This window comes from Oryzias latipes, chromosome 5 (genome assembly GCF_053564925.1).
Source record: "Oryzias latipes strain Hd-rR chromosome 5, Olatipes_Hd-rR_3.1".
Lineage (NCBI taxonomy): Eukaryota > Metazoa > Chordata > Actinopteri > Beloniformes > Adrianichthyidae > Oryzias > Oryzias latipes.
In genome coordinates, this window is record NC_136241.1 from 5,861,592 (window position 1) to 5,887,985 (window position 26,394).

General features: G+C 41.6%; 1 protein-coding gene across 7 annotated transcripts; it reads right to left on the minus strand.

Moving 5' to 3' along the window:
- Positions 1-951: 951 nt before the first annotated feature.
- On the minus strand, positions 952-21,849 carry smarcc2 (SWI/SNF related BAF chromatin remodeling complex subunit C2). Of its 7 annotated transcripts, none has more exons than XM_078946882.1 (26): positions 21,691-21,849; positions 20,911-21,030; positions 20,725-20,810; positions 20,516-20,591; positions 19,319-19,411; positions 19,129-19,198; positions 18,976-19,045; positions 18,592-18,667; positions 15,411-15,655; positions 15,060-15,184; positions 14,704-14,757; positions 13,023-13,060; positions 12,797-12,927; positions 12,593-12,664; positions 12,351-12,464; positions 12,114-12,267; positions 11,915-12,031; positions 11,763-11,825; positions 11,368-11,626; positions 11,125-11,286; positions 10,973-11,034; positions 10,777-10,897; positions 10,531-10,694; positions 10,325-10,459; positions 9,895-10,252; positions 952-2,839 (listed from the first exon to the last, which is right to left on the minus strand). In XM_078946882.1, the coding sequence occupies exons 1-26, from the start codon at positions 21,799-21,801 to the stop codon at positions 2,775-2,777; spliced, it is 3,141 nt and encodes a 1,046-aa protein (XP_078803008.1). In that variant the 5' UTR covers positions 21,802-21,849; the 3' UTR covers positions 952-2,774. The 7 variants fall into 7 exon arrangements, with proteins under 7 accessions (XP_078803008.1, XP_023810513.1, XP_023810512.1 ...); XM_023954745.2 differs by having other exon boundaries at positions 13,023-13,063; XM_023954744.2 differs by having other exon boundaries at positions 20,516-20,597.
- Between the last annotated feature and the right edge of the window lie 4,545 nt (positions 21,850-26,394).

The window sequence follows — 26,394 nt, forward strand, 5'->3', positions numbered from 1 at the left end:
TGGGTGATCTTTGATCCTTCACTGACATGGTAAACGGTGTTTGTATAGCGCTTTACTACTTCATAGTTTCATTCACACACACAGTTCTGAAAACTTCCGATTAGAGGTCAACCACTCTACCTCTACACCATAGTGTTTCTATGAATTGTACAAATGTAAAAATAAAAGAAAATGATGATACATTTCTAATAAAAAGTGTATAATTGGAATTATATTGCAAAAAATAATGCTCACGTGTAAAGATTGAACAACTAATTTGTTATGCTTGGCAAAAAGGGTTTTTTAAACCCTTGTGCTATCTTAGATGACCCCCCCCTTACATTGACGTGTTCTCCCCACCATGACAAAGGTGGATAAAGGTGGAAAGATTTCATGTAATCCATGGACACCAGTGAAGATCACAAATCATTAAAGAAAAAAGGTTCAGAGCACTGTCTAGTGGGTCTAGATGACCCGACTCCCAATGTTAAAGTGCCTAAGATAGCACAAGGGTTACATAAGTGCTTACATTTATGTTCACTTGGAGTAGGATTATATAAATTCACTTCTTCCCACTTCCTAACAAGTCAAACTTTACTTAACTTTAATGGATAATCTTTTACATTTAACGAATCTAATGTGATGTGTATGTACTGCAAATACAGCAAAAAAGTCCATTCATGATTATGAGTACAGTCAAGAATATAGCATAATCTTTTAATATCTCTTCACTTTCTAATCAATTTAATATCTGAAATGGGTTTGATATATATGTATATATATATATGTTATCATTTTTATTGTAGTATGCATTTATTTGTATTGCTTTAAATAACCTCATAAAATAAAATGCAATCAGATTTATTGGTGTCTAAAAATCAATGTTTTCAGGAAAAGATGAAGCTGTTTTTTGTGTGATTTGGTTAGAACAGAATGATTAGGAACCTCTGAAAAAACACACTCCACAGTGACCCCTCTTCACATTTTTATTGTCCTCAAACATTTTGTTAAAACCTGTTTTGACCTTTTCGTTGTACAAACTGCAAGAGTAACTTTCAGCACTAATGTCATGATTTACAAATGAAAAAAATGACTTCTATTGTATCTGAATGCAGTCGCTGCCTCCTTCAGCAAAGTGGAAAAACATACAAAAACTGAACAGACACTTACTTCATATCACAAAGTCCACGTAAATGTAATAACACGGATAAAAGAAGTTCATTTCTGCTCACAGCTGCTGTGAGGACTGCAATACTGTCTTAACGAACATTAACGGCAACGTTTCACCGTCTGGTGAACCGTTTATGACACTGATGTGGCAAGCTGTGCGCTTGCTTATTTTTTTTAATTCTTCAAACATGGCAAACACACGACTCATGGCACTTAAATGAAAACCGATCGTTAGCATGTTTCAGTTTATGGCATGCGTTCACGTGCACACATGATCACAGTCACGCCCCTGATAGCAGAACCATCTAGATCACACACATCTTGATAGGGTAAATACAGGCTAGAAAGGTCATATTCTACAATTACATTGTTGACATATCAAAGAAAAAAAAAATGGAAAAGCAATAAAAAAATATATAAAAAAAAATGACATAAGGATAAAAGGTGAGAATATAGTTGCAGGGATTAAGGACACAATTCTTCATTGTCAGCTGTATTTTAAGGTGCTCCCTTTTTTGACAGCATCAACGTTTCTTCCAATAAAAAACGAAACACAAACTCCTACACCGTCCAAGCATTTATGATGGAACTGTCTGAATAAATGATCGATAGCATGACTAGAAAACAGTTTGGATAAAAAGGTAACACAGCATCCAGTTCTAAAGGTAGTACATATGATTGCTAATAACCACAAACTCTATCATCCCCCGACGTTTTCTTCAGTCATTTTTTTTAAAGACGATCCCCCCCTAAAGTACATCCATAATGCTTCAAATGCATTCAAAACCATGAAGCATCATTATCACCAAAATGTTTGTATTCTAAGATCACCAGGAATGGTTTCACGCCATAGCCTTCACATGGTTTCCTGACGGTGGAACAGAAAGTCTGTTTGTAACAGCAAATCCATTTAAAGTTCTCAAGTCCAATTTTACTCTCAAACTTGCTTTTTTTTGATGAAAACCTTTTTTTTTCCCATCATTCCAGACTTTTTCATTGGTATTAGACATGTAATCCCCAGGCTTGACCCTGTACAATAACCGTTTGTCCACATGACAAAAACAAGATTAAAGCAAAAGACTTCCAATTAGGGATCCAAAAGCTTCTCTAGAAAAACAAGTATTTAAAATGACAAAAAGAAGGATATAAGTGCTTCTGTTTGTTTTGCTGGACACTTCAAGTCTGTCAGTGAGACCTCTGCAAACAGTAAAAGTGCTTTGTTTCTGAATACGTACCTACTTTACACAGGAAGGGGACATATTAAGTAAGATATGACATGTAAAACTGTCATGATGTAATAAAAATAAAAAACACTGACAACCAAAGATGAGTCTTTTCTTCTCCTTGAATGCTGGCATGTTAGTAAGACTATCTATGTGCACCAGAACCCAGGCGGTGAGCTAAAACCTCCGACTGAAGATGCCGTCCAGCTGAGCTCGCATGACCCTTCAAATACATTTACGTGAAAAGAACTTCCTTTTGCCAGAACAGCAAACAGAAGTTTGGTGTTTTTCCTTCTGCCATCACAAATGAAAAGGTAAAATGCTTTCTCTTCCACAATGGAGAACTTCTTCCTCTCAGGTGATTGCAGGCAGATTTTGAGGTGGGGGCAGTCCTTTAGATTCTCACTGTGGGGGGGGGACCGGAGCTGGAGGGTGAAGTGTCTCCCCAGGAACAGGAGCACTTGGTTCTGAAAAAGAAGAAACGTCCAATCAGAAAAATTCAAAGAAGAATCCTGACCATCTAGAGCTGACTTTTGTTCCTTTGTTTTAATGCCAGCTTCTTTGTGAATTCTCCAATAATTGTGTAAGAGTTGTGTCACAGATGCATCTCTTGTAAACATTACAGTTGTTGCAGTCTATCGTCAACGTGTTGAGTCAAAGCGACTTTGAATGCATCTATTTTGGTTTATCTAACAAATGTTCTCCACATGGGAGTCATTTTAACACAGACGTCACACGGTTGAATCAGCCTATAGAAGTGGAAATGTACAGCACAGCTTCAGCATAGACCAGGAGGGGGCCATTCCAGGCCTTCAGGGCTGGTGTGTCTGCAATTAGACCATGCCAGAGCAAGCTGTGTTGGAAAACATGCAGGAATGTGGCCTTCAGTGCTCCCCCCACCCCCTCTGGTACATTGACTCTATATGAAACTTGGACTGAGTGAGTGTGACATCATCCATAGAAAACGGCTTGCTTTCGTTCCAACGAAATGAAGTCAATTCACTTTTTTGCGATTCAGCTATGGCTATGTTGGAACCAGAAATTGTCAGTAAGCAGTGATTGGCCCGAGTTGGTTTAAATCCAACTTCTACGGCAACCACTCTCTGCAATCAGAATGGAGCTCGTTGGAAGGCCACGCCCCGACCACACCAGTCTACACTAAATCTGTCAATCAAACATTTTCAATGTTGGATGTGTACTTTTATTGAAGCATCTGATTGGCCAGTATATAACTTTAATAATTGAACCACAGACAATAATTTTGAAATCAAGAAGATGTTCAATAAGGTGTCAGAGTAAGAATGGTTAATCCTACCAATAGAACGCCTGAGTAACAGCTGTTTGTTTCTCTATAGAAGTCTATGGGATTTTGGTTTCTTGGAGCCAGCGAGTACTTCCTGTTTGGAACGCCAGGATCAGGGGAGTCACTCAGTCCAGTCAATTACTTAGATATAGCAAAGTCGATTTGGGATGAACAATATTGTCACAGTTCTCACTTCACATTGAATATTAGTTCCTAAAGGACACAGCACAGTCACAGAGAAATCAGAAGGAACCAAGCATTGTCTGTATATTAGAACTGGTCTGAGTGACTCCTCCCCACTGGCGTTCCACACAGGAAGCACCCGCTGGCTCCAAGAAGCCAAAATCCCATAGACTTCTATAGAGAAACTACCAACTGTCACTCAGTCATTCTATTGGTCAGAATAACCATTCTTGATCTGATACCTTTTTTATGTAACATGTTCTTGATAATCTTCATTTTTTCATGATCAGGGCTCCAGACTGCGACCAAAATTTTACATCCAGTCGCACATGTGCTAACAGTAAATTTGCCTCCCCCTCCCTACGTATTTTTTTATACATTAAATGTGGAAGGGGCACGTCAATGATCAATGAAATAATCAATGAGACGCGAGCGCACACGCACGCAGGCAGACACACACACTCGCGCACATATTCATGAAACGCGAGCACACACTCGCGTGATGCCTCACTGTGAGGCGGCCACTGCGTGTGAGAAAAATAGGGAAAGCCACTGTAAGTGGCTAAAATGCGTGGAGGGGGAGGGGCCTAGAGATATTCGAGCGCGCGTAAACATCTGTGGGAAGGAAACGGAGACAAATATCATCACAACCTGATATGTGCGTCTGAGCTATGAGTAAACGAACTATTGATTTCGTTCTTCCGACCTGCGGCTCGTGTACCAGGGCCAGAGTGTACAGCAGGGGCCTCAAACTCGCGGCCCCCAAGATGATATTTTGCGGCCCCCGCCTTAATATGAAAGTTCAATTTTAATGCGGCCCGCCAGTTTGTATGTAAGACACTTTTTCATTGTCGTGCGCGGAGCTGACCAACCAATCACAGTGGGGTAAATGACTCTTGGGGGCGTGACAATGACAGGGTTTGAAAGCAGGAAACCTGCCAGCCCCCTCCCTCCCCGGACCACATGAAGGAGTTCCTTACTTTCCTTTAGAACGTATTTATTCGCTCGTAATTTTCTAAATACATGCAGTCCGTGTTGAACTTTTCTCTGGGTCACACAGACCCGGAGGAAGGTTTAGGCAAGGCAAGGCAAGTTTATTTGTATAGCACAATTCGTACACAAAGTAATTCAAGGTGCTTCACAAAACAGAAAAATGCATTAAAATCACAATAAATCATAGAAATAATCAACATAAAATTTACTTTAAAAGAAAAGGAAAAAAAAAAAAAAGATTTAAAAAGAAAGGAAGGAAAGAAAGGTGCAGATAGGACCTTTCAGTCATATACACGGCTAAACAGAAATGTTTTAAGTCTAGATTTGAACATGAACACAGAAGACGCCTGTCTTACGCCTTCAGGGAGGCTGTTCCAGATTTTAGCTGCAGAATATTGAAACGCTGATTCCCCTTGTTTAGTTCTGACTCTGGGAATCAACAGGAGGCCGGTCCCTGAGGTCCTCAGAGTACGAGATGGTTCATATGGCACTAACATGTCAGAGATGTACTTTGGTGCGTGGCCATGGAGAGACTTGTACACAAGCAGAGCTGCTTTGAAGTCTATTCTTTGAGGTACAGGGAGCCAGTGCAAAGACCTGAGCACAGGACTAATGTGATCATACTTCCTGGTTTTGGTCAGGACTCGAGCAGCAGCATTCTGGATGTACTGTAGCTGTTTTACAGCTCGTTTGGACAGGCCGGTGAGCAGGCCGTTACAGTGGTCTAACCTACTGGAGACAAATGCATGAATAAGTATCTCCAGGTCTCGCTTTGAGATTATGTTTTTGATTTTGGCAATGTTTTTCAGGTGGTAAAATGCCGCTGATGTTACTGACTTGATATGGCTGTTAAAGTTCAGGTCAGAGTCCATGATTACCCCTAGATTTCTGACTTGATTTGAGGGTTTAAGAGACAGAGAATGAAGGTAGCTGCTGACAATTTCTCTTTGTTTCTGTGGGCCAAAAACAATAACTTCGGTCTTGTCTGAGTTTAGCTGGAGAAAGTTGTTCTGCATCCACGCGCTGATCTGTTGGAGGCAGTGGTTGAGAGAATCCACCGGCCCATATTCACCTGTTGTCAGTGACACATAGATCTGAGTATCATCTGCATAGTTGTGATAAGATATGTTATTACTGCGTATTAACTGCCCTAGTGGCAGCATGTAGAGGTTGAACAGAAGGGGTCCCAGGATCGATCCCTGGGGCACACCACAATTCAAGCCCATGTAGTCTGAGACACAACTCCCAATTTCAACAAAGTATTTCCTGTCTTCTAGATAAGACTTGAGCCAACTTAGGGCAGATCCAGAGATGCCAACCCAGTCTTGGAGTCTGTGCAAAAGGATCCCATGATCAACAGTATCAAAGGCAGCGCTCAGGTCTAGCAGGATTAAGACAGAGACTTTGCCATCATCAGTGTTCAGGCGGATGTCGTTGGTTACCTTGATAAGAGCAGTTTCTGTGCTATGATGGGGTCTAAAACCTGACTGGAAAACATCAAACGAATTGTTTAATAAGAGAAAGTCAGTGAGCTGTTGGTAGACAACTTTTTCAAGGACTTTTCCTAAAAATGGCAGATTAGAGATAGGTCTGTAATTATTCAGTACAGTGGGATCAAGACCGTTTTTCTTCAGGAGAGGTTTAATGACTGCAGTTTTTAATGCCTCTGGAAATATTCCAGATTGAAGAGACATGTTAACTATTTGAGTAATTGATGGCAACACACTGTTCAAGACAGACTTTAGAAATCTAGTGGGTAACACATCAAGGCAGCATGTAGACGAGCTCAGACGGGTGATGGTCTCTTGGACAGTTTGGTCAGTGACAGGTATAAAGTGAGTCAGCTTAGAGTGAGTAGGTGGCCGTTCGATAGTTATATGTGTTGTGGAGTTGATGGCTTTTTTAATGCCCTGAACCTTGTCATTGAAAAATACAGCAAACTCATTACATTTAGGTGTACAAACCAATTCTATTGGTAGCTGGGTTGGAGGGTTAGTTAATCTGTTAACTGTTGTGAACAGGACACGAGAGTTGCTGCTGCAACTTCCAATTATTTCAGAGAAGTACCTTTCCCTTGTTCTGCATAAGATCTGGTTATAAGCGTACAACTCCGCCTTATATATTCCATAATGAACCTGGAGTTTTGACTTGCGCCACTTTCGCTCGGCTCTGCGGCACTGTTGTTTCTGTGCCCTGACTAGATCATCATTCCTCCAGGGAGCTTTCTGTCTATGTTTTCTCAATTGAACTTTCATAGGGGCAATGGCATCCAGAACATTCAAGATGCTAGAAGTAACAGAATTCAGCATTTCATCAACATTGGCACCAGAGACGTTTTCAGGGTTTATCATTTCTACAAACTGTGCCCTAGTGCTCTCATTTATTTGTCTCCTTTGGACAACTGCAGGGCCAGGCGGTGGTTTGGGAGCAACAGACAGGTCAAAGAATACACAGAAATGATCAGAGAGGGCGACATCAACCACACTGACATTGTAAATAGTAACCCCCCTTGTGATGAGCAGGTCCAGAGTGTGCCCTCTGCTGTGGGTGGGGCAACTCACATGCTGAATTAGACTAAAGGTTTCAAGGACAGCATTGAGCTCTTTTGCATTTCTGTCATTGACATTATCAACATGAACATTAAAATCACCTGTAATGACTAGACCATCAAAGTCTGTGCACACAACTGAGAGCATTTCAGTGAAATCATCAATAAAACTTTGGCTGTGCTGAGGAGGTTTGTACATAACTATGCAGAGTAAGGGAGGAGTTTGTTTTAACTCAATCTTAAAGGACACATACTCAAATGATGAAAACACACCAAATGATAGTCTGCGGGTTGCAATATTATCTCTAAACAGTGCAGAAACGCCTCCACCTCCAGGTTTAGGATTTTGGTTAAGCGTGCGGCGGCGTGTCACCCCCGACCACAAACGGTTTATGCACGGCTGTTAGGGCAGCTCACCGCTCCCGCGGGAGTCGGGTCAGCTGAGGAGAATAAATGTCCCACACCTACATGCGTGACAGCTAACGGGGCTTGAACTTTAAACACGCTCGAGCAAAAACAACATTAGTCTTAGACACACTGAAAACACGTGGGAAAAATGCAACGATAGACGTGTTTGAGATGAACCAGCGCCGCGCCTGGATCGTTGGGGAGATCAGGCAGGGGGTGGGGGGTGGGTGGGGGGGGTGAAGGCGAATGAAGGACAACAGGAAATTTGAGTTGTCCTTAACATTCAATTTAGTTTTAATATTCCTCTCCCCCTTAGTATGATCTGTGTTATTATATATTTTATACTTATTTGAATGTTTTGTAATGTATGTAGCCTTTTTTTAATCAATTGGTATTTTAAATTATTTTGATTGATCACTGAACTACAAAAACCATCAGGACACATGTCCCATAATGCATTGTTTTATAGTCATCAGGGCAGCTTTCAGTCAGTGCAGTACTAAATTTCCAGCTGCGTTCGCTCAGGTTGGGGCCTTGCTCCCACCCCTTTCTCGTGATATTTTTGTTTTGATTGACAGGTGATGTTGGAGCAAAAACAAAAATATACGTCACACACCAGGTGATCTGTGCAGCGTTGAGTCCATCTGGGTGATCTCAAACATGCTTATTGTGCATCTTGGCTGCACCTATTTGGTGTCACCAAGATAAATTTCCATCCGTTTTCTTTACTTATTTGTACCGTCATGACAGCGATGGTGCTGTCAGTTTACCTTCTTGTTGCATCTTCAAAAGGGCAGAATAAAATGTGACACTGAATTTGAAACAGCACATTGTAATTTCTGCATCTATTATTAAAGTATTTATTAGTAATACAGTGGAAATTAATATATTTGGTTAGCATGTTGATTTACGGTATGCGCCCCTAAATTTTCTGGTTGTGCCCCTAAAACTTTCAGTTGGGGGCCACTGTGCTCCTAGTGAAAAAAGTTAGTCTGGAGCCCTGATGATATTATTCCGTAGTTCGAGTTAGTCAAGTTATTAATTGATCAATCAGATAACTATGTGGCCTTGCATCAAATTAAGTATATAGTCTTCTGTTGAACATTTGAAATGTTTACTTTACAGATTCTTTCACGCCCACTTTAAGTGGACTTCCAACAAGTTCAATCCTGAATGGTGAAAGTGTTTGCCATAGAAACATCCAATCACTGCTTACTGAGATTATCTGGTTCCAACATGCCAACGTGCATATACCAAAAGAACGGTGACAAAATTAACTTAATTTGATTGTAATTGAAAGTAAACCATTTTCTGTGAGTGACATAACACTGACTGAGTCCAGTTCTTGGATACAGTCATTGGTACCAAGCAACGAAAAGCAAAAACCTGTGTGAATGAGTAAGCTTTGGGACTTTGATGTTTTTAAATCTTTTTAACACTGCATGTTAACATCTCCTGAGTGTAGTAGCTCAGCCGGCTGTGTTCGGTCTGACACATCACGTTTGACTTTGCAGATTGTTAAAATATATTTATATATTTTTTATATATACTCTGGTTTTTGACTTTTTTGGTTTAAAAATCCTTTCAGCAGCTCACTGTTTACACAAGTCACCACAGTTCATCCATGTCAGTTCTAATCAATCGAGTTAATTGATTTTTTATTTAAAGCAATTCAATTAAATGAATCCTTTGTCAAATTTTCTTTTTAAAAAATTTTAGATTTTGAAAAAAACTAGTCACTGTAACCGAAAAGGTGCAACTAAATGTTAGTGAAAAGGTTGGTGTCCTACATTAAAAACTACTAGGAAGGAACAGTTTAACATAAAATACCTAGAAATTTTCTAAAAAGATTATTGATCTGGTGCACATTATAAAAAAAATCGATTCCATTTGAGTAGAAATGTTCTCAAACCCAGTACTTGTCATTTTAATAATAAAATAATGATTTAGCCTTTACCATAAAATAGGAGGCCTTTCCTATTAAAACTGGATCATGATGTCATCAGACAGTTGCATGATGGGAAACATTACTGTAGTTTTTTTTGAAGGCTCAGAGCGTCCTGTCACTGCTTTCATTCTGAACTCACCGTTGAGTGCAGGTGTAGTGCTGGAGTGGGCGGCTGGGACCTGACCAGGTGGGCAGGGCGGAGAGGTGTGGGCCCCTGGATGTGGTTGGGACTCAGGGGCCGCGGCTGCAGATGCTGGTGGTGCAGGACTAGGGGCTGCCTGCGGTGCTGGTGTGCTGGAAGCTTGCTGACTTGAAGTAATGTTTTGTGGAGGCTGGCCCGGGGCAGCCTGGTTGGTGTGGGGGCCCCCAGCTTGGCTGTGCTGCTGGTGCTGAATCTGCTGGAAGTGCTGCTGACGCGCTCTCATTTCTGCGTACTTCAGCTGCTCCATGTGGAAGGACTGGCGGTCGGCGAGCAGCTGCTGCCGCTGGTACTCCAGCTGCAAACAGAGGAAGAACACACTAAGACTGGGACTTCTTCAGTGATCTGATCTTCTGCCAGTCTGACTCACAGCCTCCCTCTCTCTGTCCATAATGGTTTCCAGTTCTTCAAAATGTCGTAGTTTAATCTCAAGCTTCTTCATTTGGGTCTCCACCAGCAGAGCCACCAAGGATTTGATCTTCCTCTCTTCCACTGCGGCTAAATGCTGGAAAATAGGTGATTAAGAATCAGATGTTGTAGAAGTGGCTGAAGGCGATGAAATGAAGTTCACTTCACCTTGGCTTTGACAGCAGCAGCTGCTAAAGCAGAGGCGGCAGCAGTCGCCAGGTTTCCTTCTCCTACATCCCGTTCCACTTTCGCCTTTCTTTCTCCATCACTCTCTCCTTCTCTTTGTCCCTCTTCTGTTTCCTCTTTTCTGTCTTTTTCCTTCTCCTCATTGCCTGGAAGAAAAAAAAATGGTTTTTATCTTTCAACTTGGAGAAAAACTCAGTTTTCTCCGTCCATGAAGAAATCGTTTCACACCTATTTCCGCCTCTGTCTTGTCTCCTTCCCTGTCTCCTTCAGCCTCTCTTCCTTTCTCTTCTTCCTTCTTCTCATTCTCTGTATGCTTCTCCTCTTCCACCATCGTTCCTTCTTTGCTGTCCTGTGTTGTGAACCAACCCAGATTAAGACATGCCTACCCAAATTGAATTCCACCACTTTAAACTATGCAACATACTTTGGCCTCTTTCTTCTCTTCATTTGACTGGTTGTCATTTTTGCTTTCATCGTTGCTTTCCTCTGAGGGGAAGACAAGTCCAGCAGTTAAATGTCGCTGCACTCGTAGGGTTTCTGTGTTGTGCAGTTTGAATGCAGTGGATTCAAACCTACCAGGACGCTCTCCTTCCTCCAAGCCAGTTCCTGCGATGCCGCTACCTTCCAAACCATAGAGCGGATCCTGTCGGCCACTGACCCTCGCCGCTTCCTCCACCCGCCGTACGTGGGCCTCAACAAGCGCAGCAGGAACTTCCTCCTTCATCCGAGAGAATTCCTCTGAAAGGGAGGAAGTTCATGCTTGTAAATGTGGAGAACGTTAGTCAAGCATCACCAGTGCATGTAGAATCAATGCGTCACCGAGAGCCGACTTGGCCGCAGCGGACGCCACACGTGGGTCAACAACAGAGGCGAGGAAGGCCACAGTGCTCATGACGGGGTTTCCTGCTTGGCTGAAGGGTACCGGCTGATAGGCCAGAGGGCCCATCGATGAGGAGCTGTCCTCCAAGTATGGATCTTCAATGGGCAGCCGCAGGAAGTGCAGAATGCACTCGTCCTGTGTACGGCTGCCCACGTGTTCAGACACTTTGTTCCAGTCATCCTTGTACATCTCCAAACCCTGACAGAAAGGAGGACGTGATTTAGCGCCATCTCAGCTGTCCTACTAGTAAAGAGTCATAACACAATGTCTCACAGTTTTAGCAGGAAAAAACAGGAAATCACAGCCACAACAATGAACGTGAGACATGTTTTACCTCAAGGAGTAGTAGCGTTTCTTGTTCTGTCCACTCCCTCATGGAACTCGCTGCACTCTTGCTCTTCACACAAACATTTGTTGTCAAAATTGATTCATAATGATAAATTAAACTGATTAACAGTGCAGGGATTGTTGTAGCTGGTTTGTTACCTTCACAGAGCAAGTTTTCTTGCTGTACATGTCAGTCCGCAGCCCAAAGTTCTGCAGGTCTGTTGGCTTCTCCTTCATTTTATCAGGAAAAGACATAATTGGCTGGGGGGCAGGAGTCTGCAGGAAAACCGGGACGGAAGGAAAAAGGTCAATCGGGGTCAGGTTTCATTTGCATGAGAATGTCTGAGGATACACACACCTGGGAGGTCTTGGGCTGCAGTGGAACTAAACTGGATGGGGTGTCCGCCAGGACATGGAAGTGAGAGGTGGGTGGGGGTCCCATCGGTGTGGGCCGACTTTCAGAGTCCACTTGGTAGTTGATCAGCCCCCATTGTTCCAAAAAGGCATGGACTCTGTAGAGCAAACAAACAAAGAAGTACTGACAGCCTGTTAGCTGCTAGATGTGAGAGGAGATGTAAACAGATGCTCCACTTACCTCATGATGGCGCACACATCTCCCGCCAAGTTCCTACGGCAGGCGGTGGAGGTCAGATACTCCTGAGGGTTTAGTCTGTAGGTGTCAATCATGAAGTTTCTGTACGCCAGATAACTGACAGAACGAGACAGAGGAAGAAAACGGAGATCATCCAAAACGACACAGTGCATCAATACAACAAAGGTGAAGAAATATAGTAATCTGTTACTTTCTTTAAGGAACAGTATCTATGCAGGACTTACATCTCAGGAGTTTTGGATTTGTTCTTCCCATTGAAAAACTCAGGAAGGGCTCTGCGCTCGATGGCATGAACACTGCATCACAGAGTTTATGAAGAGCTTTGAGTTCATGTCACTATTGTAACGCTCAACTGTTGCAACATTGTATACTGAATATGATCCTGAAGATCAACTCCTGCTAAATAAGTTGAAAAGGGTCATTTGTACCTGTTGTAGTCAAACCAGGCAGCATAGCTTGGTATGATGATGTGGTGCGTTTGTTCAGTCACGTTGTCCTCGTGAAGATCTGAACTCTTCACTGGCTCCCCCTTCACACTCGGAGAGCCTTCCTCCTCTTCCTGTTGGAACAAGAACACCCGAGCTCAAACAAACACGTCTTTTCTGAATGTTTGCGTCCATGTTTTAAAAGCGCCGCTGCTGGAGGTGACAATACCTTCCCTGTGGTTTCCATGGACTCGTCCTCTTGCTCATCTGCTTAATTCAGAGTCAGTGGGAAATCGTTACCATTCAACATCCAGAAACAGTTCTTAGAAAATGAAGGAGGCTACAAGGCTACAAACTGAGAGGATGTAGGAACGTCAAGATCAAACTGATAAGAACCACAAAGAAAAGTTTCTGTGTGTGGCAACAAACTTTGGAACAAGTTAAGTAATGAGCTCAAAAAATGTTCAAATATCCAAATATTCAAGAAAAGGTATGAAGAAACTCTGATTTCACAATATGAAAATAAGAAGATTTAAGGATCAACAGCTGTTTGAATAATTCTAAATACATGTGTGAACTTGATTGTGGTGAAATAATCAAAGCTCTTTTAATTACAACCACTGAGTTTTACATTGTAATGTGTAATAATGATTAATGAAACGTTTAAATTACAATCAATAACTATTGATTTTGTTTACTTGATCTGCAATGTGCAGCAATAATTAATGGTTTAATGTCATCATGTGTTCTAATAATAATCAATGGTTATCACATATTGGTTACCGATACTGTTTACTGATATAAATAAATGAATGTTTTCTGAAGATAATCAATCATTTTGTTACTTGAAAAGACTCTATCGGATCAGAACCGGATTACAAAAACTGTAAAATGAATTAACTCAGTAGGGGTGGGATTATATAGGTTTGCTTATTCCCGCTGCTTTTCCAGCAATAAATCAAGCTATACTTATACTTTAGTTAATGATCACTGTATTTAATTAAGCAAATGTGATTTAAGTGACATTTTTGTTTTGTTTTGTTTTGTTTTATTTTCTGTCTTTTTAATCTATGCATTTCAAAATTTCTGTAATGAGTTTAAAAAATATGTGCAAATTCTTTATTGCTTTGACTACAATGCTTGAAATCAATCAATAAATCAAATCAATTCAACAGAAGAACAGCTAGTAATAATAAAACAGTTCCAAGGGGTGTGTATTGGCTACAGCAGGGGTGTCAAAGTCATTTTCACTGAGGGCCACATCAGCATAGTGGCTGTCCTCAAAGGGCCAGATATAACTTAGACATGTAACTAAATGTACTGATAAATAAATGTAACTACTCCTTAATGTTAAATAACTCATTATTTATTTATTATAACTTTTTAAAGCGACAATTACAGTTGCATAGAAACATATGTGTGCTTGTTACTCTAGCATAAATCCTTTTACATTTGATTCTGTCAGGTTAGGTTATATGGACAGTGTTTAAGTCCTAATGTATAGTTGCCCAATCCCATATTTCCAGTCAGATTCCCCTTAGATATGAATAAATATACACCAATTTTTCATTTTTATTTTAAGAAATTAAAAATTCAGGTCTCATAACAACAAAACCTGAACATTTAACTTAAGCTAATTCTCACGAGATCTGTTTTGGTGCATTATAGAGCTGCTCAAAGAGGCTCAGTGGGCGGTGCTGCCAACTAGCGGTCGGGGGCCTAAGAGGAAAAGGAGTCAGACGCTGATGGACGCTCATAAACAACTAAATAAAAATCCTCTTGACAGTATTTTAAATCAATACAAGTATCGTCAAATGAATTGTTGCGATACATCAACAAATAGAATATATTTTTCTCAACACCCCACGCAGTTGCCAGACGAATGCGTCTGCCCCCTTTACTAGACTCACCCATGTCAGTTCCTCCCTTGACTGGAGTGGAATCTGAGTCTTTCTTGGTATTATCTGCACAGAAACAGAAGGTTTTCACTAAGTAAATAGGTCCAACTCCAGGGCTTCTTCAAAGAAATCACCAGCCCCTTCAACAGGAACATCCGTGCAGTCAAGTTCTGTCAGCTTTACCAACTGTCCCACAAACACAAGGTTAGGATTTATTCGCCTTTAAGTGAAAGCTACCAAGGTGACAATCCTCCCTTTGTTCATGTTTCACCAACAGTGACTGAGTGAACGGTTGTCAGAGTGAACAATAAGGTGTGTTTTCACAGTTCCATCTTATCTAAAGTGAACAGGGATGTAAATGTGCATACTTGTCTTTGCTGCATTCCCATCTTCAGACGGTGGAACAGGTGACGTTTCATCCAGGTCCTTGGACAGATCCTCCTGTTCCTCCTCTCTCTGGCCTCGTTTAGACTTGGTGTATGGGGTTGTTGGTCTATCAGCACATACATGAAGGACAGAAGGTTATTTTGATCTATATTATAGCACGGCTAAACCCTGCAGTGTGTGTCGGGACTGGAGAAGGGTTTCGGACGCTGAATGAGAAGAGGGCTTAAGACAGGATCAGCTTTATCAAATGCATTTTTCTGTCAACATCCTTCCTTGTTCTGCATCCTAATTTCAGAGGCAATGGCTTCATGCATCCGGAGATGTCTGCATACCCTTTTTTGGTGTTCTTCTTTTTGCTCTCCTGGGGTGGAGGGGTGGGGGAAGGCGATGGGGAGCGTTTTCGCTTCTTGGCACTGCTCGGTTTCTTGTCTCTCCGCTCATCAGGTGTGGTCACCTCATCCGTCAGGGTCTTGGCAGAGATCCTCTTCCTCTTAGGACAGCCCTCTCCAACCTCATAGTCCTCCTCGTTCATCCACTCGTTGTACTGGTCCAAATCTAAAATCCACTTTGCATGGACCTGACAAACAGGACATTGATGTCTTGTTAGCATGCATCTGAAGGCAATGCAACCACTAAAACCTTTACGTAAACTCCTCAATTGAATTGGTCTGGCAAAGAACACGAAATTCACTTCACTTCTGCCATTGATTCTGGCAGAAATGACTCCCACTGATTGTAAAATTGAATAGTAGTCGCACCTTTTAAGTGCATTATTCAGTCAAGATGCAGAGTGGACTTTGATTTTTTCTTTTTCCAACTGTTTTGACTCTTAGCTCAAAAAATTAAAAAAGGATAGAAATGTAAAGAGTGAAAAATACAAGAAAAAAGGATGATAACACAACATCACTTCTACTAATTCTAAAAGAAAAACACAATCTTTAATCTTAATTTTAGTCCAAACAAGTCACAAGAGTTCTGCATGGACTTACAGTCAAGTCAAGGTTTTACTGCCGTTTGCACATACAGAACATCAGAATTTTTCTTTGGTATCTCTCAAGTCAGGGTAAATATAGGAAGGGCAAAATTTTAAAAAGAAATAAGATAAGTAAAATTAGACAACAAAAGTACGAAACTGGTTCTGCAGTCAGTCACAAGTTTTCCTCCACAGTGTACTTATTTACGTTTTTGCACTTAAAACATGACACAAGTCTGTATTTTCATCATATTTTAAACTAAATGAGAAAAAACAATCCAGAAAATCACATTGTCTGTTGTTTAGAGAGTCAATTATTGTGGAAAATAAGTATTTGGTCAGTTACTAAAGTTCATGGCATTACTTTGTTAGCATTGACAGAAGTCAAACATCTTCTGCAAGTCTTGAAAAAGTTTTCCCACACTGTAGCTGCTGTTTAGGCCCGTTCCTCCATGCACATCTCCTCTAAACCTGTGACCTTTTGGGGTTGTTGCTGGATTTTCTAGATGTGGAGACTGGCAACAACATTTCAGAACCTTAAAATGCATTTTTCTGTAGGCACACTGGTGATGTGTTTGGGATCACTGCCATGCTGGAAGATCCAGCCAAGTTTCATCCTCAATGTTTTCACTGATTGAAGGAGAACTTCACTTTGAATCTCTCCATATTTACACTCACCGGCCACTTTATTAGATAAACCTTGCTGGTACCTGGTTGGACCCCCTTTTGCCCTCAGAACTACCTTAACCTTTGGTGGCATAGATTCAACAAGGTTCTGGAAACATTCCTCAGAGAGTTTGGTCCATGTTGACATGACAGCATCAGTTGCTGCAGATTTGTTGGCTGAACATCCATGATGCAGATCTCCTGTTCCGTTCCACCACATCCCAAAAGTTCTCTAATGGGTTCTGGTGAGTGTGGAGGCCGTTTGAGTCCAGAGAACTCACTATCATGTTCTAGAAACCAGTCTGATGATTCCAGCTTTATGACAAGCTGCCTTATCCTGCTGGAAGTAGCATCTGAAGATGGTTCTCTGTGGTCATAAAGGCATGGACATGGTCAGCAACAATACTCAGGTAGGCTGTGGTGTTGGAACCATGCTCAGTTGGTACTAAGGTACGCAAAGTGTGCCAAGAAAATATCCCCCACACCATGACACCCCCACCACCCTGACGCGTTGATAGAAGGCAGGATGGATCCATGCTTTCATGTTGTTGATGCCAAATTCTGACCCGACCATCCCAATGTGGCAGCAGAAATGGAGACTCATCAGACCACACAACGGTTTTACAATCTTCTGTTGTCTAACACTGGTCACTGGACATTTTCCTCTTTTTTGGACCATTGTCTGTAAACCCCAGAGATGGTTGTGGGTGAAAATCCCAGCAGATCAGCAGTTTCTTAAATCCTCAGACCAGCCCGTCTGGCACCAACAACCATGCCACGTTCAAAGTCATTTCAATCACCTTTCTTCTCCATTCTGATGCTGGTTTGAACTGCAGCAGATCGTCTGAACCATGTCTACACATGAGTTGCTGCCATGTGATTGGCTGATTAGAAAGTTGCGTTAACAAGCTGTTGAACAGCTGTTGCTATTGAAGTGGCCCGTGTGTCTAGATCCATTCCTTATTGCTTTACACGGATCACTTGTACTTGTCCCTATGCTCTAGCAAACTTTAGACGGGCCTGCACATGTACCAGCTTTAGCAGGGGGACACGTCTGGCCCTGCAGGGTTTGAGTCCCTGGCGGCGGCGTGTGTTACTGATGGTAGCCTTTGTTACTTTGGTCCCAGCTCTCTGCAGATCTTTTATTAAGTCCCCCAAGTGGTTCTGGGATTTCTGCTCACAATTCTTGTGATGATTTGATCCTATGGGGTGGGATCTTACATGGAGCCCCAGATGGAGGGAGATTCTCAGTACATGTCTTCCATCTTCTAATTATTGCTCCTACAGTTGATGTCTTCACACTGAGCTGTCCCAGCCTGGTGGAGATCTACAATTTAGTTTCTTGTGTCCTTTAACAGCCGTTTGGTCTTGGCCATAGTAGAGTTTGGAGGTTGTGGACAAATGTCTTTTCTACAGATAACCAGTTCAAACAGGAGCCCTTAATACAGGTAGCCAGCGTAGGACAGAAGAGCTTCTTAAAGAGGAAGTAACAAGTCTGCGAAGAACAGAATTGCTGTTTGCTTGTATGAGATAAATATGTATTTTACAGGGGAATTTACCTAATATTTCACTATAGATCAAATCATGTGGTTTCTTGGATTCTTTTAGGTTTTTTTTCCATTCTGTCTCTCACAGTTGAAGTGAAGCTATGATGAACATTACTGACCAAACTCAGCTGCTGAAGTAGGAGAGCTGGCACAGCTGGTTTCTGACTGAACACCTCTCTGCCTGCATGCTGATGTAACGTGAACACCATGATCGTTTTAAGATGATTACATTTCTAAAAACACTTCACCTTTTAGCACAAATCAAGATTATTTATTAACATGTTAAAAAATGAGATGAAGAACTCAAAGAAAGATAAAAAAAAATACCTTCCTGGGCTTCTCTGGAGTTGGAGGATCCTCCACTGCAGCCTCGATTTCACTGGCTGGAATCCAGGTGTCATAACTGCACAGTGGGAGGAAGAAAATTCCAATCCAATCACGCCGTTTGGAGAAAAACACAGGTAGACTGTTTCCTTTGTTGTCCAGAAATGTTAAGTAAGATACACAATGTGATAATCACTTTCTGTTTAAGACACACTGCAATTATTACCAAATGAGATCAGTGCAGAGCTTAGTTAGACGTGATACTTTAGTGTTTATGCAGGTAACGGCTCCAGTCATGGACTCAGATTAACTTCAAATGTAACAGAAGGAGTTTTCAGGTGCATTTCATGGAGGTACCGGCTCACGAGCATCAACAAAAAACCCAACCTGTCTGGAAAATATCCCCAGTGGAGGAGAACTTGTTTATCTCTCTTCATCACAGGACGCACCCATTCCTCTGAAAGATAAAAAAGGGGTTGGAGTTAGAATAGCATGTTGAAGAAGAAACATCCATCCAGCAGTCCAGTTCCAAGTCCTCACCTTCTTCTAGACTGGCAGGGATGGGAACCACAATATGGGAGCTGTTTGATTTGTCCTCCGCCACTGAGCCCTGCAAATCAGGAAAAGAGTGTAAATCATATGTATTCACAGGTTTAAACCCATAGGAGCCCTAAAAATGAAGCAACACCTACTTGAGGTGTATGGCATAACATTCACATGACAAACACACCTGATGCCTTTTGATGATGTCTTTCAGTTTCCCCAGCAGCTTTGGATCGATGTCAGAGCTCAGGTAGATGACTGGTCGTGACAGACAGTGGTTCTGGAAGGAGTACATTTAAAAAACACATGACCATTACAATGTAAATGCTGTTTTCCTCTCAGCATAACATCTCTGCTTCTGCAAATAAAGACACTGCACGAGCCCTGAAGTCCTTGGGTTGGACAACGAAAGTCACATCACAAAGATTTTGTCATTAAAATCCTGCTCCGATCATCTTCTGATGTATTTTCAAAGCGTTCCCAGCGGTCTTCTAATTATGATGATGCACCTTTTGGCCAAAATCTAAAAACAAGTGTCATTTTTTTAGGACATAGTTTCAGCAGAGCGGCAGGAGTTCATTAAAAATTTACATCTGAGTTGTAGGGAGTAAGCCTGCCTCTACTTCCCATCATCCCTTTGTTTACACTCTCTCCTGCTAGCTTTCAGCCCCTTATAGCCAAACCTAACATTATCAGTGCAACAAAAATGGTGAGCAACATCAGAGCTATCCAGCCATCCAGTTTTGATCCAGATTCCAGCTCAGGCGAGGAGAACAAAGACGTTCATGGGTCTATTTGTCTGCAGGTGGATGCATCAGAATGGAGCAAAGCAGGAAGATTTTGACCCAGCCAGCATATTTTCTACGTCACAAACAAGATCTTTTTCGAACTGCTTTTTTTTTTTTTGTATTTTACAAATATTGGAGTAAAGAAATATTCAATTTTAATCTCAATTTTCTTTATCTATGTGCTCCATCATCAGAAAAATGCCACAAGAACATGTAAAAAAACAACTACAACACAATTTTCATTGGAGTGGAACTTTAAAGAATAAACAAACTGGTTCTGCAAATATTCAAAAATTCTGAAGCCACCAAACAAAAACATGAAATCTCTCAATGTTTTTTTTATCATTAATTCAGACTTGCATAAAAAACAATAAACGTGGATCGTTTTTCTGAATATAAATACACATAAATAGTTTCATTCAAACTGAATCAAATCCTTAATTCTAAATTAAACCTAATTGTAAAAGGTAAATAATTGACAGTTTTTAATAATAATAATAATAATTTAGAGATTTGAAGATATTAGAAAATAAACACTTTTGCAAGTTGTGTAGAAGGTAACTATTCATGAAGAACGATTGCTGAAACAAACTCACCTGCACCAGAGATTTTTCAATCGTCATAAACATCTCAACGTTTCGGTCCATCCTCGATGGATTCTGGAAGTCAAACCTGCGCCTACCAGGAAATTAGACTGGAGTTACACACGAAACTCAAACCCGGCCAAAATCCAGTTGAGACCTTTGATTCTTCACTGGATTAACAGGTCTAATCCTCAAAACATCCGCTAGAAAGAAGCCCCTACCATCCTTGATCACTTTTGAACTTGTAGGCTGCAGCCAGGATGTGACACAGAGCCCCCCCAGACTTAAAGTCCAGAAAACATTTCATCTGCAGAAAGAGGGAAAATGCTTCAAATAATAGGTTACAGAGGACAAAAAGTGAAGCATCATTACATTGAGGAAGATGATGAGTATTGAGAAGCAAATACCGGCAGCTTGGTGAGTGGGGGGTTGCTGACATGTCTGCCAAACACCTCCTCTTGGAACTGCAGCAGCTGGACCACCAGGCTGGACAGAGACTTGTTGGTGGGAGGCTCAGCCTGGATGTACTGGACACAAAACGCAAAGTTAGGAATACACCAAACACTAAAACACAGCATTTCTGGTAGACATAGTTCTATGGCTGATATGCCGCATTCACGTAAACTCTGGAAATGTCAGTGCTTTTATTTTCACCCATGAAAAAGAGCTCTAATTAAAAACATCAATCATTCAAATATTTGTAAAAATAATAATAATAATAACAGTCTACTTCATGATTAGTACTTGAGAGGTCTTCGTCAAGTCAGAGCTCCTAGTTGAGGCCCGCCAGCTGTTATTCAAGACAGACGTGCCTCTGAGCCAACATCTGGATCTGCGCTGCTTCACCGTTAGCCGAGCAGCTAACTAGCCAGCTAGCAGGCTAAAGTCATGTATTTTCTTTATAGAAAACAAATCCGTCCACCGAGTAAGAGTCGCGCGCTGCCTTTGTGGCAGTTTATCTGCAGTCACGTGTATCCGCAGAACGCCTGAAGCGCGCGCTTGTGCTGCAGCTGTTTGCTCAGCATCCTTTTGTATCCCAAACAGCTGGACGCTGAGCGGCAGCAGCAGCAGCAGCAGCACCCTCCCTCCTCTCTTTGTCACTGCCTCTGCCCACTGGGTAAGTGCCCACATTTGAGGGTGAAAAGGAGAACTCTGTGAGCATGCGCACAAAAACAAGCCCACAGTACCTTTTTGTAATTCTTTCCCAACCAGACGCGGACATTATCAAACTGAGAAACGGTGTCAGATGCTTCGAAATATTTAACATTCGGGCCGCCGTCTTTCTTCCGCACCGCCATCTTTGCCTGCAGACAACTGTCGGTGTTGCGCGCCTCCTAGTGGACGCAGTTAGTCCCTGCAGCTGCTTGAACAAGTGTCCTGTAATGAATGCCCGCATCCAGCAGGTGGCGGAATGGTGTAGAGAATGTTGGCTTCCTTCCTTGTACATTTCCATTGTTAAAAAACAAAAACAGTGTATTGTTTATAAAAGCATTTCTCCTTTGCGTTGGTCATCCATACCTACTTTAGACTAAGTCTTCCCAACCTATGAAGCAGATCCCCCAGACTCAGGGTTTTCCAAAATAAATTAAACGTTTTTCCATAGTAGAATTTCTAGAATCTGTCTGATACAACAACTTTGATACCTCTCTTTAAGGTGGTGTCCCATCTCCCTCTGTCGCTTCAGTAGCAGTCCAAGTAGCAGGATCTATCTGGAAGTCCTTCATATCTCTTTTAAAAACATCTTTATATCTCAAGCGAGGTCGGAAAATTGGTCATTTGACATCTTCCAGGACACTGTGCAGAATGCAGCGAGGAAGGTGACTAATGGCAGAGATGAAGATGAAGAAACCTTCAAGCTGTGACATGTTAAACCACCTTTGGTCGTCCTGGGACTGATGAAGGGCCTCTCTTGTCCAGAAAGCATCTGGATCAGATGGGAAGCCTGGCTGATACGTCATAGATGGGTTGTGGGTGCAGGGGTTACCTTTTGAAATTGGGTCACCAGTGTCAAACGCCTGTGAAATCATAGGGCCCCAGCTCAATGTGTGATGACTGACCAGTAGCTTTGAATGCTTGCACGTCCTTTGGAATCAAACTAGAAACCAGGCTGAGCTTCTACCCATGTAACCTCTGCTAACCACAGTATATATGCTTGAACAAGTATAGTCTGAACAGTCACTTTCACCAAAGTAATCCCATTTTTAGACACATTCAGATTGTTCTTTTTTTACTGAAAATCTTGTTGTATGCATCTTTACGAATACTGTCCTCTGGTGCATTCTTGACAGTTTGAAAGACGTCCTCTAAAGAACACAAAACCACCATTAATGCACCTTTTGTATTATTTTATATGTTATATAATTACCCTATTTATCAAGAAAAATGGCAGCTGGTTTATATTTTGGGACCGTGACATGATTAGCTGTGTGAAAGTCGTCTGCTAAAAGGTCTGATAGGCCTCTAGGCATTGATGTCAATATGATGCATATCCATTGAAATAGCCACAATTAAGACATCTAACAGATGTGTCTGTGAAATGTTTTGCTCTGTACTAACAGAAAAATAAATCAGGACTTAAATGATCGGTTATATGAAAGCAGTAAGTGTCCTGTGGCAGTGTTTCCTTAAAAAACAGTACCTCCAAAAATGCTTAAGTTCCAAAGATTGTTTTTCTTTGAAACGACAGACAATACTTACAGCTCAGCTAAACCTTATAAGAAAAGTATTGAGTGATGTTAACATGATTGATGTTTTAACAATACTGTCTGTGTTTTTTTTATTACATTAAGGCAACAAAGTGGACATGATTCCACTTGTGCGTCGTTCACATCACAGAGGTCTTTAAAGAGTCGCCATTTCTTCATATCACAATATCTACACCATAAGTATAATTATTTTGTCAATTGTTTAGAAGTTGCACAAATCATAGCTGCAGTGAACTTGAAAAACTCTGACTTTTCACAATGTGAAGCTCATTAAATTGACAGTATCGTCCTTCTGGGATTTAAATAGCAGCCAGGATGAGATCCTTTTCTTCACCTTGAAAAAACATTTCCTTTGCTGTCCGAAACAACACATCAGTACACAAGTGTTCAAGGATGCTGTCCTCTTGTTTTTTCCTTTATTCTTCTTGGTCAGGTATGGAATCCTATTTAATGTAACAAGCTGCCAACATCCAAAACCAGATCAGACAGATGAAGATGCAGCAAAAATGCTTTTATGTTCTTCGTCTGAAATTGTTCTTTTCTACATAACTGCAGGACTCATACGGTTAAGATATGCTTATATTTAAGAGTCTTCATAGGGTCTGGTCACGACTCGTCCATCGTATCGGTGCAGGTCTTGATGTGATTGCTGCACATCCTAGTTATGCTTCATTAACACGGTGCTCAGTCAGACAGAAAAACAGCCGCTGCTCACTCACTACTCACAGCAACCCCTGGAGTTTGACACCTCTGGTGCAGGGTGTACCCTGCCTTTACTTTACAGTAGCTGGGATAGGCCCCAGCAACGCCATGACCCCAAACGGGAATAAATAGGTATAGAAAATGGATGAATGAATGAATGAATGAATGAATGAATGAATGAATGAATGAATGAATGGGATGGAGTAGGAATACCAGAGGTGAGTGTGGCTGAGCCCTCAAGGACAACATGTCGCAGCCTTCTTTTTAAAACTGCATTTGACTTTCTGGAGCAGAGAAATTTTGAAAAGCCAAGGCCAAAGCATATGGAGTGATACTTCTGCCACCACGTTGCACACAAAACTAAGTTCTAAGTTGCAAGTGAAAATATTAAATATTTGCTTTTCAATAATTTTTGATTCTGCTTTGAGATTTTTTTCTGCTTTCAATTTTTATTTGCTTTAAAAAACTTTTTTTTAGCTTTCAAAATTCTTTTTGCTTTCAAAAACGTTTTTTGCGTTTGCAAAATGCATGTTTTTGCGTGCGTTGTGTCAAATATCGCACTTTTCCTATCTTTGATTTTGCTGACTACTCTGAGCGCGACTTAGCGTGATAAAACTGCCACTATTGCCACCGCCAAAAGGTTTTTGCATGCGTTGTGTGTCATCTCACTTTGTTTCTATCTTTGATTTTGCTGAGTTAAGTTTCAGTTTGACATGACAAAGCTGCCATCAAACAGCTGCTGATTGGTCCAGATTCTAACCAATCAGGTGTCTCTGTCTCATATTGATGGTGCTTGGAGGCAGACAAGGACTTTGGATTTTGCGTTGGTTCTGTTTGAACGGGATTCTGGCGTTTTCAACCATTCTGGCCCATTTCTCTCAGAGTTAAACCCAGAAGGAGCAGCAAAGCAGCTAAAATAAAACAGGGTTTTGTATTTATTTAAGTCAGTGTAGTGACCAATGTGTTTAAAATTTCTGCAGCAGAAAAAAAAAATGTCAGAGCTCCGACTCCGTCCAGCCGGAAGATAAACTTTTTAAGATTTGTATCTGAACTATTGTTTTATTTTCATCAATAAATGTTGAAATATTAAGAGAAATTATATTTTTTTATGACCAATTTTGATTAACTTTGGACAAACACTCACGAGTTCTGAAACACGTGACACTGTGAAAATGAACATAAATGTTAAAAAGGCTTCTGCTAAATACACTGACCAAAGATATAAATGCAACACTTTTGTTATAGCTCCCATTTTTTATGGTATGAACTCAAAGATGTGAAACATTTTCCACATACACAAAATAACCAGTTCTCTGAAATATTGTTCACAAATCTGTCTAAATCTGTGATAGTAAGCACTTCTCCTTTGCCATGACAATCCATTCATCCTCGCAGGTGTGCCATATCAAGATGCTGGTTAGAAAGCATGATTAATGGACAGGTGTGCCTTAGACTGGCCACAAGAAAAGGCCACTCTGAAATCTTCAGTTGTATCACACAGCACATTGCCACAGATGTCGCAAGTTTTGAGGGAGCGCGCAAGTGGCATGCTGATAGCAGAAAAGTCCACCAGAGCTGTTGCCAGGGAATTGAATGTCCATTTCTCCACCATAAGCCGTCTCCAAAGGCGGTTCCGAGAATTTGGCAGCACATCCAACCGGCCTCACAACCGCAGACCACGTCTAACCACACCAGCCCAAGACCTCCACATCCAGCATGTCCACCTCCAAGATCGTCTGAGACGAGCCACTCTGACAGCTGCTGAAACAATCGGTTTGCATAACCACAGAATTTCTGCACAAACTGTCAGAAAGCGTCTCAGGGAAGCTCATCTGCATGCTCGTCGTCCTCATCGAGGTCTCGACCTCACTCCAGTTCGTCGTCGTAACCGACTTGAGTGGGCAAATGCTCATATGCGATGGCGTCTGGCACGTTGGAGAGGTGTTCTCTTCACGGATGAATCCCGGTTTACACTGTTCAGGGCAGATGGCAGACAGCGTGTGTGGCGTCATGTGGGTGAGCGGTTTTCTGATGTCAATGTTGTGGATCGAGTAGCCCATGGTGGTGGTGGGGTTATGGTATGGGCAGGCATATGTTATGGGCGTAAAACACAGGTGCATTTCATTGATGGCAGTTTGAATGCACAGAGATACCGTGACGAGATCCTGGGGCCCATTGTTGTGCCGTACATCCAACAACATCACCTCATGTTGCAGCATAATAATGGACGGCCCCATGTTGCAAGGATCTGTACACAATTCTTGGAAGCTGAAAACATCCCAGTTCTTGCATGGCCAGCATACTCACCGGACATGTCACCCATTGAGCATGTTTGGGATGCTCTGGATCGGCGTATACGACAGCGTGTTACAGTTCCTGCCAATATCCAGCAACTTCGCACAACCATTGAAGAAGAGTGGACCAACATTCCACAGACCACAATAGACAACCTGATCAACTCTATGTGAAGGAGATGTGTCGCAC

Coding starts and splice junctions, on each gene's coding strand:
- smarcc2 (XM_023954742.2), bottom strand. CDS start 21,801: ATGGCGGTGCGGAAGAAAGACGGCGGCCCGAATGTTAAATATTTCGAA. Junction 19,046..19,128: donor CCCTGCCAGTCTAGAAGAAG/GTGAGGACTTGG, acceptor TTTATCTTTCAG/AGGAATGGGTGCGTCCTGTG. Junction 10,695..10,776: donor CAAGACAGAGGCGGAAATAG/GTGTGAAACGAT, acceptor TTTTTCTTCCAG/GCAATGAGGAGAAGGAAAAA.